The sequence below is a fragment of the Neoarius graeffei genome, chromosome 6, assembly GCF_027579695.1.
Source record: "Neoarius graeffei isolate fNeoGra1 chromosome 6, fNeoGra1.pri, whole genome shotgun sequence".
Classification (NCBI taxonomy): Eukaryota; Metazoa; Chordata; class Actinopteri; order Siluriformes; family Ariidae; genus Neoarius; species Neoarius graeffei.
Genome location: NC_083574.1, coordinates 42,597,535 through 42,617,205, shown reverse-complemented (window position 1 = coordinate 42,617,205; position 19,671 = coordinate 42,597,535). Strand labels below are relative to the sequence as shown.

Here is a 19,671-nt window from a genome sequence, read left to right as displayed (position 1 = left end):
GCATAAATAAATTCCAGTCAAGCTTATAAAAATGTGACATACTGTATGTAAAGCAAAACTCACCAGGGATAGTGTTATCAAGAATAAATCCAAAAAGTCCTCCAACAAACATGCTGGTTGTTAGAAGAACCTGTAGTACTTGATCCAACTCCACAATGCCTGAAACATGGACATTAGCAGATGAATACAGTATTCTAGGACTGTGAATTACTGTATTTGTTTTCATAAAACTATATCCGTTTATATAGATTTTTAAAGAACTTTGCCTTTAAGTGCTTTTATCTTCAGTGAATAGGAGATTGTACAATGTCTTCTTTTATGTTTTTATTATGCAAGTACACACCTGTGTTTAAAATATCAGGATTTTTTATGATCCAGTTTGGAAGAACAAGCCCCATAAACATTGAGAAACCAAAGATAAAGATGTTACGAGAAGAGTTCATATCTGCATGCTGTAACAAGATCAGCAAAGTTAGTTTTTTGTCATTTTGTCAACTGAAATGTCATATTACTCAAGTGAAATATTTTTCCACCTGTAAATTTGAGACACCAACTGCAGATATGATTCCAAACATGACTAAAAACATCCCTCCAACGACAGGTGTCGGGATTGTACTAAAAATGGCTCCAATTTTCCCAAACAATCCCATTATGGCCATGATGACACCACTGGCAACAATCACCATGCGGCTGCCAACCTGCAAAATAAACATTTACTCTGTTGTCTTCTTTTTCTACATGACACAAATGCTATGGTGTATTTTAAATAATGGAGTGGTCTGAAAAAAATTATTAGCCTCTCACCTTTGTGATGCCCAGTGCACCTACATTCTCACTATAAGAAGTGGTGCCATTGCCCGTCCCCCAGACCCCAGCCAACAAGCAGCCTAGGCCTTCAATCGCAATCCCCCTGTTGATTGCATGTCTGGGTGGAGGTGGAGCACCACTTAATTTGGCACAAGCATGGTAGTCACCTACTGACTCAATCATGGAGGATATGATTCCTGCCAGGATTCCTAACACCCCTGCGAGACTCACAGTTGGTAAGCCCCACTGGCCTGGAAATTGAAAGGCAATGAATTAAGAAAAAATGCATCAATTTCAAACATCATAGTGATCAAGTTACATAATAAGCATAGTGCATTGTAATTAAATTCAATTTCAATGTATTTCTCCATTTACTAACTTATTCTTGATACAGGAATGTGAATTATATATAATTATTATACATACAGGACAGTTTCAATGGAATAAAAACATGTACAGTGGTGCTTGAAAGTTTGTGAACCCTTTATAATTTTCTACATTTCTGCATAAATATGGCCTAAAACATCATCAGATTTTCCCACAAGTCCTAAAAGTAGATAAAGAGAACCCAGTTAAACAAATGAGACAAAAATTATTATACTTGGTCATTTATTTATTGAGGAAAATGATCCAATATTACATATCTGTGAGTGGCAAAAGTATGTGAGCCTCTAGGATTAGCAGCTAATTTGAAGGTGAAATTAGAGTCAGGTGTTTTCAATCAATGGCATGACAATCAGGTGTGAGTGGGCACCCTGTTTTACTTGAAGAAAGAAGAAGAAGAAATCAGGTGTGAGTGAGCACCCTGTTTTATTTAAAGGACAGGGATCTATCAAAGTCTGATCTTCACAACACATGTTTGTGGAAGTGTATCATGGCATGAACAAAGGAGATTTCTGAGGACCTCAGAAAAAGCGTTGTTGATGCTCATCAGGCTGGAAAAGGTCACAAAACCATCTCTAAAGAGTTTGGACTCCACCAATCCACAGTCAGACAGATTGTGTACAAATGGAGGAAATTCAAGACCATTGTTACCCTCCCCAGGAGTGGTCGACCAACAAAGATCACTCCAAGAGCAAGGCGTGTAATAGTCAGCAAGGTCACAAAGGACCGCAGGGTAACTTCTAAGCAACTAAAGGCCTCTCTCACATTGGCTAATGTTAATGTTCATGAGTCCACCATCAGGAGAACAGTGAACAACAATGGTGTGCATGTCAGGGTTGCAAGAAGAAAGCCACTGCTCTCCAAAAAGAATATTGCTGCTCATCTGCAGTTTGCTAAATATCATGTGGACAAGCCAGAAGGCTATTGGAAAAATGTTTTGGGTATGGATGAGACCAAAATAGAACGTTTTGGTTTAAATGAGAAGCATTATGTTTGGAGAAAGGAAAACACTGCATTCTAGCATAAGAACCTTATCCCATCTGTGAAATATGGTGGTGCTAATATCATGGTTTTGGCCTGTTTTGTTGCATCTGGGACAGGACGGCTTGCCATCATTGATGGAACAACGAATTCTGAATTATACCAGTGAATTCTAAAGGAAAATGTCAGGATATCTGTCCATGAACAACGACCCTAAGCACACAAGTTGTTCTACCAAAGAATGATTAAAGAAGAATAAAGTTAATGTTTTGGAATGGCCAAGTCCTGACCTTAATCCAATCGAAATGTTGTGGAAGGACCTGAAGTGAGCAGTTCATGTGAGGAAACCCACCAACATCCCAGAGTTGAAGCTGTTCTGTATGGAGGGATGGGCTAAAATTCCTCCAAGCTGGTGTGCAGGACTGATCAACAGTTACCAGAAATGTTTAGTTGCAGTTATTGCTGCACAAGGGGGGGTCACACCAGATACTGAAAGCAAAGGTTCACATACTTTTGCCTCTCACAAATATGTAATATTGGATCATTTTCCTCAATAAATAAATGGCCAAGTATAATATTTTTGTCTCATTTGTTTAACTGAGTTATCTTTATCTACTTTTAGGACTTGTGTAAAAATCTGATGATGTTTTAGGTCATATTTATGCAGAAATATAGAAAATTCTAAAGGGTTCACAAACTTTCAAGCACCACTGTAAATGAATGAAACACGTATAGCGGGTTTCATTCATTTGGTTTGGTAGCATGCAATATTGTTAGCATATCGCTTATCCTACATGTATTACATCACTCTACCCAATGGAGAATGAGCGTTGGTTTACGATATTGCATGGTTGTCAAGGCAACATGATGTCACGTGTCAGAGACATAAAACTCCTGTGCTAGCGAGCGACTGTGGCAATTTGTAAGCAAACATGGCCGCCAGGTTTGCTTCGTCAAATACAGAAGATTTTGAGAGAATTTTGAAAGAGAAAGGCATGAACACCCTAAAGGAATGTGTATGTATACTACTACTACTACTACTACTACTACTAATAATAATAATAATAATAATAATAATGGCTGGTGTTGAGTGATAGATATATTCCATTCAGCTAGCATGATATTCAACAAGTCGAAGACTCATTCAATTAACAAGTGATATATCTGATATATCACTCAATACCAGCCAATATTATTTAAAAATTATACTGTATGCTTAAAGTCCCTAGTAACTCATTTTCATTTGGTTATTTTCTTCTCATTAACATTGATATCTTCTGTGGTGAATTTACCACCAACTGGCAATTGGCTGTGATTTTCAGGTGAGACAGAATATGCTGTCCCTTACACTCTGAGAACAAGGTCATGTTTGCCTCTTGATATCATGATTCGAATTCTCAATCCCTGGACAACAGGGGCAAATGCTTTTCTTTTGTTCCACTCAGGAAAGTCAAAGTCCCTCCCATACCAGGACCTGCTCTTCCCAGGCAGTCTCCCATCCCAGTACTAACCAGGCACTTGGCGCATTTGACAGTGCCATTCTCCATTTCCATAGCCCTCTGCCTCTCACCTATTACATACAGTACCTGGAGTTACAGTTGGGGGTCAGTCCTTTGGTAACCATGAGAGTTTGACTCCCTACCCGCATCCGTACTGTGGCATGCCTCACCAGATGGCAGTAGGTACCATTTTGATAATGGTCTTTGGTATGACCTGACTGCAAGTAGAATTTGCGATGTCCCGATCGAGAGACCAGCTCATGGTCCCACTCAGGAATAGAAACCCAAAAATGATTCTGATCTTGCCAAGCTTCTCCAACAAAACTCATGATAAATGATTACTGTTGTATATCACTACCGCAAGCTAGTCTAATGGTTAGCATGTCTGCCTCTCAATCGGAAGATTGCAAGTTCTACTCGTGGTCGGGTCATACCAAAGACCATCATAAAAATGGTACCTGCTGTCTGGCAAGGCACGCTGCAATACAGATGCGAGTGGGGAGTCAAGCTCTCACGGTTACCAGAGGACCCGCCCCCTACTGTAACCCTAGCTGCATAGGCAAGACACCAAGGGCTATAGAAGCGAAGATCGGTGCCACCCAATACGCCTTAAGGGCCTGGTTAGTACTGGGATGGGAGACTGCCTGGGAAAACCAGATCCTGGCATGGGAAGGACTTTGAGTTTGACTGTATATCATTTGCTGCTATGTGATAGCCTGTTCTGTTGATCAGTGTAGCATTTTAAACAAGCTGAAACGGTGGAAGTAACAGAATGAACACAAATGTGCAACCTTATTATACACCAAAAGATCTCTGTCATTTGTGTGCTCTCTTCTAGCACTAGCAGTTTCTAGCATTAGCACAAGCATAATGCTCTAGGGATATCCCATAGTAAATCATTATTTAACATGCACACAGGCAGAAAAGTGAAGTTTTTTTGTAATAATATAATTAACTTGTAGTTAGAGATACATTTAATGATAAATGCTGATGTAATGACAGACCTTTCATATCACTGTCTGTCAAAGTTTTTTGATAGTAAGAAATCACATTACCAGGAGCTTTCAGGCTTTTCGATAGACTGGTTGAGTACCTGGATATGGAATCCTGAACCAAGGCGTATTCCCTATTATGTCTCCTTTAATGTCTGTGCGAGCAAGATACCCATACTGCTTTGGATCAGATGGGAGGACATTATATATAGTCAGAATGTAACAGATGAACCATGAAACAGTGATTCCCAGGAGGATCTATGGAACAAGTCCAAAAAGACAGTGCTTTATGTTCAAACTTTAATTTAAAACACACCATGATGTTCTGGCTGAAAGCATTTATGGACTTACAGGAAGAACCTGAAAGATGTTTATCTTGGAGATGTGAAACTTTTTGGCTTTGCTGTATGCAGGGAGAGGGATGGCAATGTGGCGGAGATACTGGGAAAACAGCACAATTAAACAAGTTGTCCTGTGGAAGGAAGATTAATGTTATGTCTCTGTGTTATTTCACTTTTTACATCACATCTATCTATTGCAGGTAAAAACACTATATAACCAAAGGTTTGCAGACACCTGACGCACTCATTATGTGGTTCTTCCCCAAACTGTTGCCACAAAGTTCTTCTTCTTCATCCCATCAACAGCAAGGGCACCACTGATGACATTTTAACAGTCCATCATTGGTGTGTCTAGGGCATTTAAACTTGGCAGAGTCCATTCCTCTCCAAGTTTGATCAATGGACAATTTAGAGTAGCCAGTTAGCCTAACTGCATGTCTTTGGACTGTGGGGGAAACCAGAGCACCCAGAGGAAACCACGCAGACAATATACAAACTCCACACAGAAAGGCCCCCGTTGGCCACTGGACTCAAACCCAGAACCTTCTTGCTGTGAAGCAACAGTGCTAACCACTACACCACCATGTCACCCGTAGGATGTCTTTGTATGCTGTAGCATTAAAATTTCCTTCACTGGAACTAAAAGCTGGGGACAACATAGTGGTGTAGTGGTTAGCACTGTCGCCTCACAGCAAGAAGGTCCTGGGTTTGAGTCCAGTGGCCAAATCACATATGGGTGTCATAGTCAGGTGTCCAAACTGGTACAAACCTCTGGCCATGTATAGAGTATATTACACTAATGATCTTGCTACTCAGTACAGTATACAAAAAAATTTAACATTGTACTCATGCCATGGTCATTGAAGTTAAATATTTATTTGCACCCACATGGCTGAGATTCCCCAGTGGTTTCCTGCATTCATGCCAGCAGAGTCAAATAAAGAGAGGCCAATAAGAGAGATGGTGGGTGCAACTGTCAGAGGACCAATGAACTGCATGAACAGACCAATAAGACCAGAGAATCCAACCAGCATCTGGAACAGGGAGCCCACCATGATGGAACCCTGGATCTTTTAAGACAACAAAATAAATGCCAGTTGTTCCTATTCCTTTACCAAAAAAAATCAGTTTTAACTAATTGCTCCAGTTCAACTTTAACACTCACCACCTGTATGCGACTTTGCCAGACCTGGATGAACTCAGGGGAGGATATGTTGACCAGGGTGGCATTCTCTGTCCAGGCAGGACAGACCCATTGTGGCATGGACAACAAGGACATTGTGGGTGCAAGAAGACCAAATGTCCCACCTTGAATAATAGGCAACCTATCATTGAGACAGAAGAGTTCCGAAAAAAAAACCACACACACACACAAACTTCCTTCACATTTAAGCTCATGTGCATTATTATTGCTCATGAGGCCCCAAACATGTATAGTACTTTAATATTGAGATTGTAGGACCATTACACATGGTGTTATTAAAATATTTAATAATAACATTTTTGACAAAAAAGAAGTGCTTTCAGTCTCCTACCATAATCAAAACTTCAAATCATTATCGAACCAGATACAGTGCCTGCGTAAGTATTTACCCCCACCACATTTTGTATTTGTTACATGCTACTGAAATGGACTTAAGTGTATTATACATCATGAATCTTCACAAAATAACTCTTTTTTTTTTTTTGCGGTCCAAATCCTGCGCTCTGATTGGCTGGCGAGCTGGTCCGTATCCTACGGTACGGACCCCAGTTACAGACCCCGGTTACGGACCTCTGGCGACTCGCTCGTTCACAACAACAACAAACATAGTAGCATTTTTTGTCAACATTTATTTTCACATTTCTCAGGAGAATAGCATTAATTTTACAGCATGGATGGCGATAACGACAGTCTTCACAGCGAAAGCGAGTTTTACTACCCTGAGGAAGAAGAAATAAAATAAAATATTTCAGGAGAAAGCTAAAAACCTAACTTGCTAACACCAAGCAAAAACATGGCTGAATCCTGAATGACTCCTATTTGTATAAATAGGGGATTACATAGGCGGCAAAATGTAGGTTTTTTTTCCTGCCATGGAAGTGCACTTGTATACTGAGGAGGAAGCAATTTGCATTATAGCCGTGAATGAGGATTCAAAATGCCGGCTCGGCTCGGTTTTCCCTTTCGGGCACTCTCGTTTTCTGTTAGAATTTGGTAAAGAAAAAAATAAATATCTTATTTACCAGCTTAAGGTCGGTCCGTATGGTGAAATACCATGACCTTGGCCTTGGATACTGAACTCAGCCCAGAGGGCCTCAGTCAGTACTTTCAAGACCTCGGTCACGGTATTTCACAATACGGAACTCCCAGCTGGTAAATAACATATATTTATTTTTTTCGTGGTCCAAATCCTGCACTCTGATTGGCTGGCGAGCGGGTCCATATCCTCTGATGTGGACCCCAGTTATGGGCCCCAGTTATGGACCTCTGGCGACTTGCTCATTCACAACAACAACAAACATAGTAGCATTTTTTTGTCAACATTTATCTTTTTTTATAAGATTTATTTATCTCATCTCATCTCATTATCTCTAGCCGCTTTATCGTGTTCTACAGGGTCGCAGGCAAGCTGGAGCCTATCCCAGCTGACTACAGGTGAAAGGCAGGGTACACCCTGGACAAGTCGCCAGGTTATCACAGGGCCGACACAGAACCATTCACACTCACATTCACACCTACGGTCAATTTAGAGTCACCAGTTAACCTAACCTGCATGTCTTTGGACTGTGGGGGAAACCGGAGCACCCGGAGGAAACCCATGCAGACATGGGGAGAACATGCAAACTCTGCACAGAAAGGCCCTCGCCGGCCACGGGGCTCAAACCCAGACCTTCTTGCTGCGAGGCGACAGCGCTAACCACTACATCACCGTGCCGCCCAAGATTTATTTATAAGATTATCAAAAATCTTACAAATTTTGCCAGCATCTCATCTCATTATCTCTAGCCGCTTTATCCTGTTCTACAGGGTCGCAGGCAAGCTGGAGCCTATCCCACCTGACTACAGGTGAGAGGCGGGGTACACCCTGGACAAGTCGCCAGGTCATTACAGGGCTGACACATAGACACAGACAACCATTCACACTCACATTCACACCTACGGTCAATTTAGAGTCACCAGTTAACCTAACCTGCATGTCTTTGGACTGTGGGGGAAACCAGAGCACCCGGAGGAAACCCACACGGACATGGGGAGAACATGCAAACGCCGCACAGAAAGGCCCTCGCCGGCCACGGGGCTCGAACCCGGACCTTCTTGCTGTGAGGTGACAGCGCTAACCACTACACCACCGTGCCGCCAATTTTGCCAGCATTTCTCAGGAAAATAGCATTAATTTTACATCATGGATAGCGATAATGACAGTCTTCACAGCGAAAGCGAGTTTTACAACCCCGAGGAAGAAGAAATAAAAGAAAACATTTCAGGAGAAAGCTAAAAACCTGTAATTTGCTAACACCAAGCAAAAACATGGCTGAATCCTGAATGACTCCTATTTGTATACAACCCCAATTCCAAAAAAGTTGGGATATTGTCTAAACTGTAAATAAAAACACAATGTGATAATTTGTAAATCATGGAAATCCCATATTTCATTAAAAATAATACTAAGACAACATATCAAATGTTGAAACTGAGAAATTTTATTGTTTTTTTTGAAAAATATATGCTCATTTTGAATTTGATGTCAGCAACACGTTTCAGAAAAGCTAGGACAGGGGCATGTTTCCCACTATGATGCATCACCTCTACTTTTACACCCTGTAAACATTTGGGAACTGAGGAGACCAACTGCTGTAGTTTTGAAAGAGAAATGTTGTCCCATTCTTGCCTGATATACAGTTTCAGTTGCTCAACAGTTTGGGGTCTCCTTTGTCGTATTTTGCACTTCATAATGCACCAAATGTTTTAAATGGGAGACAGGACTGGACTGCAGGCAGGCCAGTTTAGCACCCGGTCTCTTTTACTACGGAGTCATGCAGTTTTAATATGTGCAGAAAGCGGTTTGGCATTGTCTTGCTGAAAGAAGGAAGGCCTTCCCTGAAAAAGATTTTGTCTGGATGGCAGCATATTGCTCTGAAACATGTATATATCATTCAGCATTAATGATGCCTTCCCAGATGTACAAGCTATCCATGTCATGTGCACTAATGCACCCTCATACCATCACAGATGCTGGCTTTTGAACTGTGCACTGATAACAAGCCGGATAGTCCCTCTCCTCTTTAGCCTGGAGGACGTGGTCTTCATGATTTCTAAAAAGAATTTCTACTTTTAGATTAGATTAGATTAGATTCACTTTATTCATCCCACATCGGGGAAATTCACGTGTTACAGTAGCAAGAAAATGTCATACAGATAACAAATAAAACTGAAATAAAAATTAGACAAACAAAAGATTAAATACAGAGGGCTATTTGCATTATCTACCGTGAAAAAGTATAGAAAAATTGCCTTATTGAGAGGCTCGGAAAAATTGCGCATTACAGGTAGACTCTGTATATATACACACACATATATACATAAATATGTTTTGATTCATTAGAACTCAGGACAATTTTCCACTTTGCCTCAGTCCATCGTAAAAGAGCTCAGGCCTAGAGAAGGTGGTGGTGTTTCTGGATATTGCTTATATCTGGTTTTAACTTGCGTTTGTGGATGCAGTAATGAACTGTTTTCACAGACAATGGTTTTCTGAAGTGTTCCTGAGCCCATACAGTGATTTCCACCACAGACACGTGTCTGCTTTTAATGCAGTGTCTCCTGAGGGTCTGAAGATCACAGGCATCCAGTGTCAGTTTTCAGCCTTGTCTCTTGCATACAGAGATTTCTCCAGATTCTCTGAATCTTTTAATGATATTATGTACCATAGATGATGTGATACTCAAATTCTTTGCAATTTTACATTGAGGAATGTTATTCTTAAATTGTTGAACTGTTTGCCCACAGTTTTTCACAGAGCGGTGAATCCCTCCCCATCTTTGTTTTTGAGAGACTGGGGCTGGGATGCTTTATTTATTTATTTATTTATTTATTTATTTAATACCCAATCATGTTACTGACCTGTTGCCAATTAACCAAAAAATTTTTATAGCATTACACAACTTTTTCAATCTTTTGTTGCCCCGTCCCAACTTTTCTGAAACGTGTTGCTGAGATCAAATTCAAAATGAGCATATATTTTTAAAAAAACAATACAATTTCTCAATTTCAACATTTGATATGTTGCCTTTGTACTATTTTCAATTAAATATAGGGTTTCCATGATTTGTAAGCCTTCACATTCTGTTTTTATTTATGTTTTACACAGTGTCCCAACTTTTTTGGAATTGGGGTTATAAATAGGGGACTACATAGGTGGGCAAAATGTAGTTTTTTTTCCTGCCATGGAAGTGCACTTGTATACTGAGGAGGAAGCCATTTGCGTTACAGCCGTGAATGAGGATTCAAAATAGCATTAATTTTACAGCATGGATAGCGATAACGACAGTCTTCACAGTGAAAGCGACTTTTACTACCCTGAGGAAGACGAAATAAAATAAAACATTTCAGGAGAAAGCTAAAAACCTGTAACTTGCTAACGCCGAGCAAAAACATGGCTGAATCCTGAATGACTCAATTTTGTATAAATAGGGGACTACATAGGCGGCAAAATGTAGTTTTTTTCCTGCCATGGAAGTGCACTTGTATACCGAGGAGAAAGCAATTTGCATTACAGCCGTGAATAAGGATTCAAAATGACAGTTCGCCTTGGCTCAGTTTTCCCTTTCGGGCGCTCTTGTTTTCTGTTAGAATTTGGTAAAGAAAAAAATAAATATATTATTTACCAGCTTAAGGTCGGTCCGTATGGTGAAATACCGTGACCTCAGCCTTGAATGCTGACCTTGGCCCAGAGGGCCTCGCTCAGTACTTTCAAGACCTTGGTCACGGTATTTCACGATACGGACCGACCTTAAGCTGGTAAATAATATATATGTATTTAATTGGATGGTAAAAATTAATATAGTTTGCAAAAGTATTTAAAATAAAAAAAAACTTTTTAAACAACTTTACATAAGTATTCACCTTCATTTGTGTGAAACCCCAAATTTAGTTTTAGAACAACTATCAGAAGTCACACAGTTGTCTTGTGTGCAATTAAAATAAATAATAAACTCACATCAATATTTAACAATTATTCCACAAAATCAAGTCATACATGAGCTGATAGCCGATGAGGCGCAGAGCACCAAGTTGGCTATACGATGAGATTGACTGAGTGGAATAACTGTGTTATTCAATCTACATTCACTGGATTTTGAGAAACAGAGCATTTTTATTTTTTGCAAATTTGATAAATAAAAACTTTATACAAAATGTCCGACAAAATCATTTCCACTTAAGCGGACTTAAAACCTATCGATGGCTGCACAAATTGACTTTAATGTTGTTTTTTGTAGAAAGTGCTGTCGTGCTGAGGTATAGGATAGCTTTAGACATTTATTTAATTCTTCCTTGGACATTTCAGTTCTGTAATTTTCAAACTTCTTTAAGCTTTTGAATCAGTCTACAAAAAAAACCAAAAAAAACAAATTGTAATGCTTCAAGATGAAGAATGCAAACAAACTGGCGAAATAACAGAAGCAATTTGTGGAAAATGCTATAGTAATAATTCTTGAAAAATAAAAAAGATACGTTCTTACTATCCAATACTTTCATTCCATATTTTGTTGCTTTTTTGTATTTTTGGGTTGTTGTTTTTTTTCGAGTAGTGTTAGTTTTTATTTCATCCTCAGTTGGTTTAGCAACACACTCAGCCATTTTGTTTTTCTCTACTCACAGCTGATATCCTAGCAGTAGAGTAGCCAATCAGAGCGTGCGATTGCTCATATCCAGTGAATGTGGATAGAATAATATGTGATATTTTGTATAGATTCATGACATAAAAATGAATGAAGTTCATTTCAGTTCCATGCTATAAGATGTTCAGGGCCTGCAGGCACAAATCAGATGCACATTGTGCCGCAGATACTGTACAACTTAAAAGGTTTGTGAGCTGATATAAATCTTCTGCACTAATACATAAATGATCCCATATGAACTGGATCATTTTTATAACCTAGAATATTGAAATCTAATCTCAGCTCATGCTTTGCTGACTCCCCAACAGAAAAATGCCTGGCACAAAAAAGTACACTGGACTCTTGTACTGATCTTCCCAGTTCACATAACTTGACAGACCACCAGGTGGTGGTCTGGTGGAGATTCCCAAAAGCCTGTGCTTCTCAGAGTAGTTCTAGAAACAAAGAAGCATTTATTTTGCCATGCTATTCATGACTGTGGCATCCCATAGAAAATTCTGTTCCATGTTCAGCACTCAGATCCCCGTTCCTCTGATATGGATAAAATCCAACATGAATAAGCCTGTGGAATGTGGATTTAAAGTGTGCTGAACCCAGACATAAATTCTCGATTCCTATGTAATCCTATTAAAGTCTTCAGTTTCTGAGCTGACCATACTTTTACTGCTTGGACTTACTGTTGACCCTAATTTTACAAAAACAAATCTGTAGAATGTACAAGGAAGACTGATTTTTAAATCAAGCATCAACCTGCAATTCAAAACAGAAGATAAGACAAAGTCTTAAGACAAAGACATTCTAGCTTAATGAACTTGGAGGCCAAAATTATAGATTATTTTACAAGGTGTTCATTGGTTGTAACATACAAAGCAATAGTATGAATGTGCTAAGAGTTGCTGTTTTTATTATGTGTAATAGTGCCAAAGGTCTTTAGGAAAGTGCATCAAATAATTTTAACTGAAACTGAAGAATGCAGTTCTAGCACTGGTGAAATTAAGTTGCAAAAGGATGTCACTGATAGCTAACAAAACAATATTTGAAAGAATATGAGCTACATTACCAAGAACCAAGTTCTTGGGCAGGTCATTACCATGAACGAGCCATGCTAAATGATTGATCATTTTAGTTTATAATGGCTCAGGAATCATGTTCTAATTCACAATCAGATTTTATGGCAGCGATTATTAACATCTCATCTCATCTCATTATCTTTAGCCGCTTTATCCTGTTCTACAGGGTCGCAGGCAAGCTGGAGCCCATCCCAACTGGCTATGGGTGAAAAGCGGGGTACACCCTGGACAAGTCGCCAGGTCATCACAGGGCTGATTATTAACATCTCATTATTATCTCATTATCTCTAGCCGCTTTATCCTGTTTGACAGGGTCGCAGGCAAGCTGGAGCCTATCCCAGCTGACTACGGGCGAAAGGCGGGGTACACCCTGGACAAGTCGCCAGGTCATCACAGGGCTGACACATAGACACAGACAACCATTCACACTCACATTCACACCTACGGTCAATTTAGAGTCACCAGTTAACCTAACCTGCATGTCTTTGGACTGTGGGGGAAACCGGAGCACGCAGACACGGGGAGAACATGCAAACTCCACACAGAAAGGCCCTCGCTGGCCACGGGGCTCGAACCCGGACCTTCTTGCTGTGAGGTGACAGCGCTAACCACTACAACACCATGCCGCCCCTGATTATTAACATATCATTGTGTATTAGTGTGAGAATATCTTTTCCTTTTAACTAAGATTTCTTAAAGAAATGCTTGAAAAAATCTGGCTTTGCTGTCTTCGGCCTAGTTAGGGTTTGAGAATTGATCTAGGCTATGAGCATGCAACTTGAACTTTGAAATGACAAATTCAAAGTTGAGTCACTGAGGGAGTTTATGAATAGTTTGTGAACAGATGGCAAAGATAAAAGATTTAACAACGATTATTAACATATCATTGTTAAATCTTTTATCTTTGCCATCTGTTCACAAACTATTCATAAACTCCCTCAGTGACTCAACTTTGAATTTGTCATTTCAAAGTTCAAGTTGCATGCTCATAGCCTAGATCAATTCTCAAACCCTAACTAAGCCGAAGACAGCAAAGCCAGATTTTTCAAGCATTTCTTTAAGAAATCTTAGTTAAAAGGAAAAGATATTCTCACACTAATACACAAGCTTATAATAAAAAAAATCCCTTTGCAGAATTTCACCAACTACTGTAGAATCAGAAAGAAGAAAGCCTTCATATGTCACATAGGAGAGTGCAATTATTTTGTTTGCATATCCCATCTTGTTAGGAGATTGGGATCAGAGCGCAGGGTCAGCCATGATACGGCACCTCAGGGGTCAGCTCTTGCTCAAGGGCCAAACATTGGCCATATATATATATATATATATATATATATATATATATATATATATATATATATATATATATACAGACACACACAAAACCCCGATTCCAAAAAAGTTGGGACAAAGTACAAATTGTAAATAAAAAACGGAATGCAATAATTTACAAATCTCCAAAACTGATATTCACAATAGAACATAGACAACATGTCAAAAGTGAGACATTTTGAAATTTCATGCCAAATATTGGCTCATTTGAAATTTCATGACAGCAACACATCTCAAAAAAGTTGGGACAGGGGCAATAAGAGGCTGGAAAAGTTAAAGGTACAAAAAAGGAACAGCTGGAGGACCAAATTGCAACTCATTAGGTCAACTGGCAATAGGTCATTAACATGACTGGGTATAAAAAGAGCATCTTGGAGTGGCAATGGCTCTCAGAAGTAAAGATGGGAAGAAGATCACCAATCCCCCTAATTCTGCGCCGACAAATAGTGGAGCAATATCAGAAAGGAGTTCAACAATGTAAAATTGCAAAGAGTTTGAACATATCATCATCTACAGTGCATAATATCATCAAAAGATTCAGAGAATCTGGAAGAATCTCTGTGCTTAAGGGTCAAGGGCGGAAAACCATACTGGGTGCCCGTGATCTTCGGGCCCTTAGACGGCACTGCATCACATACAGGTATGCTTCTGTATTGGAAATCACAAAATGGGCTCAGGAATATTTCCAGAGAACATTATCTGTGAACACAATTCACCATGCCATCTGCTGTTGCCAGCTAAAACTCTATGGTTCAAAGAAGAAGCCGTATCTAAACATGATCCAGAAGCGCAGACGTCTTCTCTGGGCCAAGGCTCATTTAAAATGGACTGTGGCAAAGTGGAAAACTGTTCTGTGGTCAGATGAATCAAAATTTGAAGTTCTTTATGGAAATCAGGGACGCCATGTCCTTCGGACTAAAGAGGAGAAGGACGACCCAAGTTGTTATCAGCGCTCAGTTCAGAAGCCTGCATCTCTGATGGTATGGGGTTGCATTAGGGTCATTCCGTGCCAACTCACCTAAATTTCAGGAACTCCCCCACATCACCGTCTCAGATTTTACTCAAAAAATTCTCTAATCAAGAATCATATGTTTGTACCACACATGCAAAATATTAGCCCCCAATTATGTTGTAGTTTTGGAACTACAGGCCTTTGAAATATTGATGTCAAAACACCACGTCGAAATTGGCTCTTTCCCCAACTTCAGAGACCCATAGCTTTTTATTGCAGCTATCTAGAAAGTTGTGTGTGCAGATTCTTACTGAATGATACCCACTCTTTTCAAATCTGTTGCCAGAAAGCCTCTGAAGGACATACTTTTTGCATAATAGGAAGCCAAAAATGGCATTTTGGCCAAAATCGCTTAAAATTCATTAAAACTCTAAGGGGCCTAGTAGAAATATGAAACTAGTTAGATTTTTTTCCTCATTACATAGTAATTGTAGGGTTGTTATCTGTTCACAGAAACATATTTTGCGATGAAAATTATATTCCTGAATTTTTAAAAATTTTTTTAACATCTTACGTCCTTTCCGAGGGGGCTAAAATAGGGCATTTTTGCCATCTTATTTGGTAATGTGGCTAGGGGTTTAGGATCTTCTAATTTTTTGTGAAGATGCTCTCATATAAGATGTAACTACTCCCTGATTTTTTTTAACAAACGCCCCTTGCTTCATATTTTAATAATTTGTTTTGTACATGGACAGTTTCATCATTTTTCACTTTTTTCCACATTCAGAACTCTGTAACTCTACATTGGAAAATTCCTACTAGCAGCTATTTCAGATTTACATACACTGACATACAAATTTTCATATTTTAGTAGTAGTATGCCCAAGAAATTCATATTTTTCTTTCTATTGGGACCTAAAAACAGCTATTTGGCCAAAAATGACAAAAATGTTGATATTTTTCAAGTTCTGGAGGGAATGGGCTATTTTCCTCATAAATTAAAGATGTGGTGACTTTTTCTATCCATATATATATATATTAGCAATGATATCCTTAGCCCAATTGCACCCACTCAGCTGGAGATGAGAAGGGTTTCTTCTGATGTGGTACCATCATCGGTAGTGGACATAGGACCTGAAACCACACCAGTTTCACAGTCCCAGTTACAGGCCCCAAGCCAAATGTCCCAATCTGCACCAAATATGTACCAGCCGGGCAAATATATTGCCTGTGTTTATGACAGAAAATGGTACATTGGAAATATTGTCACCAGAAATGAAGAAGAAAATGATGTGTATGTCAATTTCATGAGACAAGGACGAGGCAACACATTCTCATGGCCACCACAAAGCAGGAAAGATGAATGTTGGGTGCCTTTGCTTCATGTCCTTTGTGTGGTAGAGGCCCCAAACATAAAAAGTGGGGGACGCCAATACCAACTAACAGAGGATGACTTCAAACTTGTGAAAGACTTAAGTTTTAACTTATGTACTACTAGATGACAGTTTATGAGTGTCTTAGCACATCACATGAAACTGTACTGCCTGTGAATGAATTACCCATTATCACGGATGCCCATATTTGACTTTAAATTATGTACAAATCTTGTGATGTTTTTCAACATCATGATCATGGATCATTGAATGTGTTAATATGTAAATAAAACCTCATTGCTAAATGTTTTGTGCTTACACAACCTTGAAGTATATTAAAAATACTACTCCAGAATTTTGTTGTTATTTTTCTATATTTTCCAAGGATATTCAACAAAAATTGCAATTATACCTAAAATTTTCTAATTGCAAAAAATACTATACAATACAGTAAAAGTTGTTCAGGAAATGTGTATGCCTAGATTAGGTTCTTATAAGCCTTAGTTTGTGTGCAAAACACCCCTTCATTATTCCCTTGTTTATTAAAAGCTGCCCAGCGTTTTTGTCATTTTTGGCCAAATAGCTGTTTTTAGGTCCCAATAGAAAGAAAAATATGAATTTCTTGGGCATACTACTACTAAAATATGAAAATTTGTGTGTCAGTGTATGTAAATCTGAAATAGCTGCTAGTAGGAATCTTCCAATTTAGAGTTACAGAGTTCTGAATGTGGAAAAAAGTGAAAAATGATGAAACTGTCCATGTACAAAACAAATTATTAAAATATGAAGCAAGGGGCGTTTGTTAAAAAAAATCAGGGAGTAGTTACATCTTATATGAGAGCATCTTCACAAAAATTAGAAGATCCTAAACCCCTAGCCACATGACCAAATAAGATGGCAAAAATGCCCTATTTTAGCCCCCTCGGAAAGGACGTAAGATGTTAAAAAAAAAATTTTAAATTCAGGAATTGAAATTTCATGGCAAAATATGTTTCTGTGAACAGATAACAACCCTACAATTACTATGTAGTGAGGAAAAAAATCTAACTAGCTTCATATTTCTACTATGCCCCCTAGAGTTTTAATGAATTTTAAGTGATTTTGGCCAAAACGTCATTTTTGGCTTCCCATTATGCAAAATGTATGTACTTCAGAGGCTTTGTGGCAACAGATTTGAAAAGAGTGGGTATCATTCAGTAAGAATCTGCAAACACAACTGTCTAGATAGCTGCAATAAAAAGTTATGGGTCTCTGAAGTTGGGGAAAGAGCCATTTCGTCGTGGTATTTTGACATCAAAATTTCAAAGGCCTGTAGTTCCAAAACTACAATGAATTGGGAGCTAATATTTTGCATGTGTGGTACAAACATATGATTCTTGATTATAGAATTTTTTGAGCAAAATCTGAGACGGTGACGTGGGGACCCTTAGGTGAGTTGGCACGGAATGACCCATTAGTGCGTGTGGCATGGACAGCTTACACATCTGGAAAGACACCATCAATGCTGATAGGTATATCCAGGTTCTACAGCAACATATGCTCCCGTCCAGATGACGTCTCTTTCAGAGAAGACCTTGCATTTTCCAACATGACAATGCCAAACCACATACTGCATCAATTACAGCATCATGGCTGCGTAGAAGAAGGGTCCGGGTACTGAACTGGCCAGCCTGCAGTCCAGATCTTTCACCCATAGAAAACATTTGGCGCATCATAAAACGGAAGATACGACAAAAAAGACCTAAGACAGTTGAGCAACTAGAATCCTACATTAGACAAGAATGGGTTAACATTCCTATCCCTAAACTTGAGCAACTTGTCTCCTCAGTCCCCAGACGTTTACAGACTGTTGTAAAGAGAAAAGGGGATGTCTCACAGTGGTAAACATGGCCTTGTCCCAACTTTTTTGAGATGTGTTGTTGTCATGAAATTTAAAATCACCTATTTTTTCTCTTTAAATGATACATTTTCTCAGTTTAAACATTTGATATGTCATCTATGTTCTATTCTGAATAAAATATGGAATTTTGAAACTTACACATCATTGCATTCCATTTTTATTTACAATTTGTACTTTGTCCCAACTTTTTTGGAATCGGGGTTGTATATATGTGTGTGTGTGTGTGTGTGTGTGTGTGTGTGTGTGTGTGTGTGTGTCCATCCATTATATATTATTGGCTGAAAAATTAAACTTTTGAGCCCCAGCAACATCCAGCAGGGTTTTCCCAGACACCCCCATCAGTTCCTCAGAAAAAAAAAAAAAATGGGTGAAGAGTGCTTTTAAAGATGTTGGCTACCTGACTCCCAAGGTGACCTGCAATAAGGTGCATATTCCTGAAACAAAGAAGATGGTGCTGATCAGGTGGCTCTGAGTGAGTCCGTCATGCTGCAGACACAGACCCTGAGACAGGATCAGCGGGATGGCAACAATTCCACCAAACGCAGTCAGAAAGTGCTGAGAGACATAGAATATGGGGATTTTTTTAAAAATCCTGTTAAAGTTTAATATGCTTTATCTAATCGGTTACTCCAAGGTATTTATTTCTGTTTAGGATGAAGGAAAAATGTAGAAAATTAACTTATAAGAAACTGTTCATGTTTGAGGACAGGGTATGAACTTACCTGAATTCCCAGAATGATACAGAGGTGCCATGGTGGTACATCAGTGACACAATAAGCTAGCTTATCTTTGTTGTCCTCTTCTGATACATCTGTGCTCTGGTCATTGGCTAACCCACAGAAATTATTTACAATGCTCTTAGCCTACAGGACAAGGGTCCCCAGAGAGAGAGAGAGAGAGAGAGAGAGAGAGAGATTTGATTGACTGATTTACAAGTTTGGAAAGTTCAAAAACTATTACTATATACCTATAGACACATTTTATAAATTATTGTTAATTCTTAGGTAGACTGCTGTAACATTGTTGTAGCTTGTTGGTTCCAGAGACTGGTCCAATTTACACTTTTGTTTTATTTATTTAAGAGCTGGTTTGAACACAGAGTGGCAACGTGCAGCCTGGTATGATCTCTGTCTGCTTGACTGTGTGACGCAAGCAATT

At 39.0% G+C, this 19,671-nt stretch overlaps 1 protein-coding gene across 1 annotated transcript in view; it reads right to left on the bottom strand.

The window, feature by feature from the left end:
* The window catches only part of slc23a4 (solute carrier family 23 member 4), a 34,517-nt gene that overhangs the window by 578 nt on the left and 14,268 nt on the right, over nt 1-19,671 (bottom strand). The window contains exons 2-11 of the mRNA XM_060924349.1: nt 19,236-19,376; nt 18,911-19,068; nt 6,170-6,329; nt 5,893-6,074; nt 5,015-5,135; nt 4,765-4,921; nt 805-1,058; nt 534-698; nt 344-452; nt 64-159 (exon numbers count right to left, since the gene is read on the bottom strand). Of these exons, the coding sequence (XP_060780332.1) occupies nt 64-159; nt 344-452; nt 534-698; nt 805-1,058; nt 4,765-4,921; nt 5,015-5,135; nt 5,893-6,074; nt 6,170-6,329; nt 18,911-19,068; nt 19,236-19,376 (1,543 nt within the window). The remainder of the gene's footprint in view (nt 1-63; nt 160-343; nt 453-533; nt 699-804; nt 1,059-4,764; nt 4,922-5,014; nt 5,136-5,892; nt 6,075-6,169; nt 6,330-18,910; nt 19,069-19,235; nt 19,377-19,671) is intronic.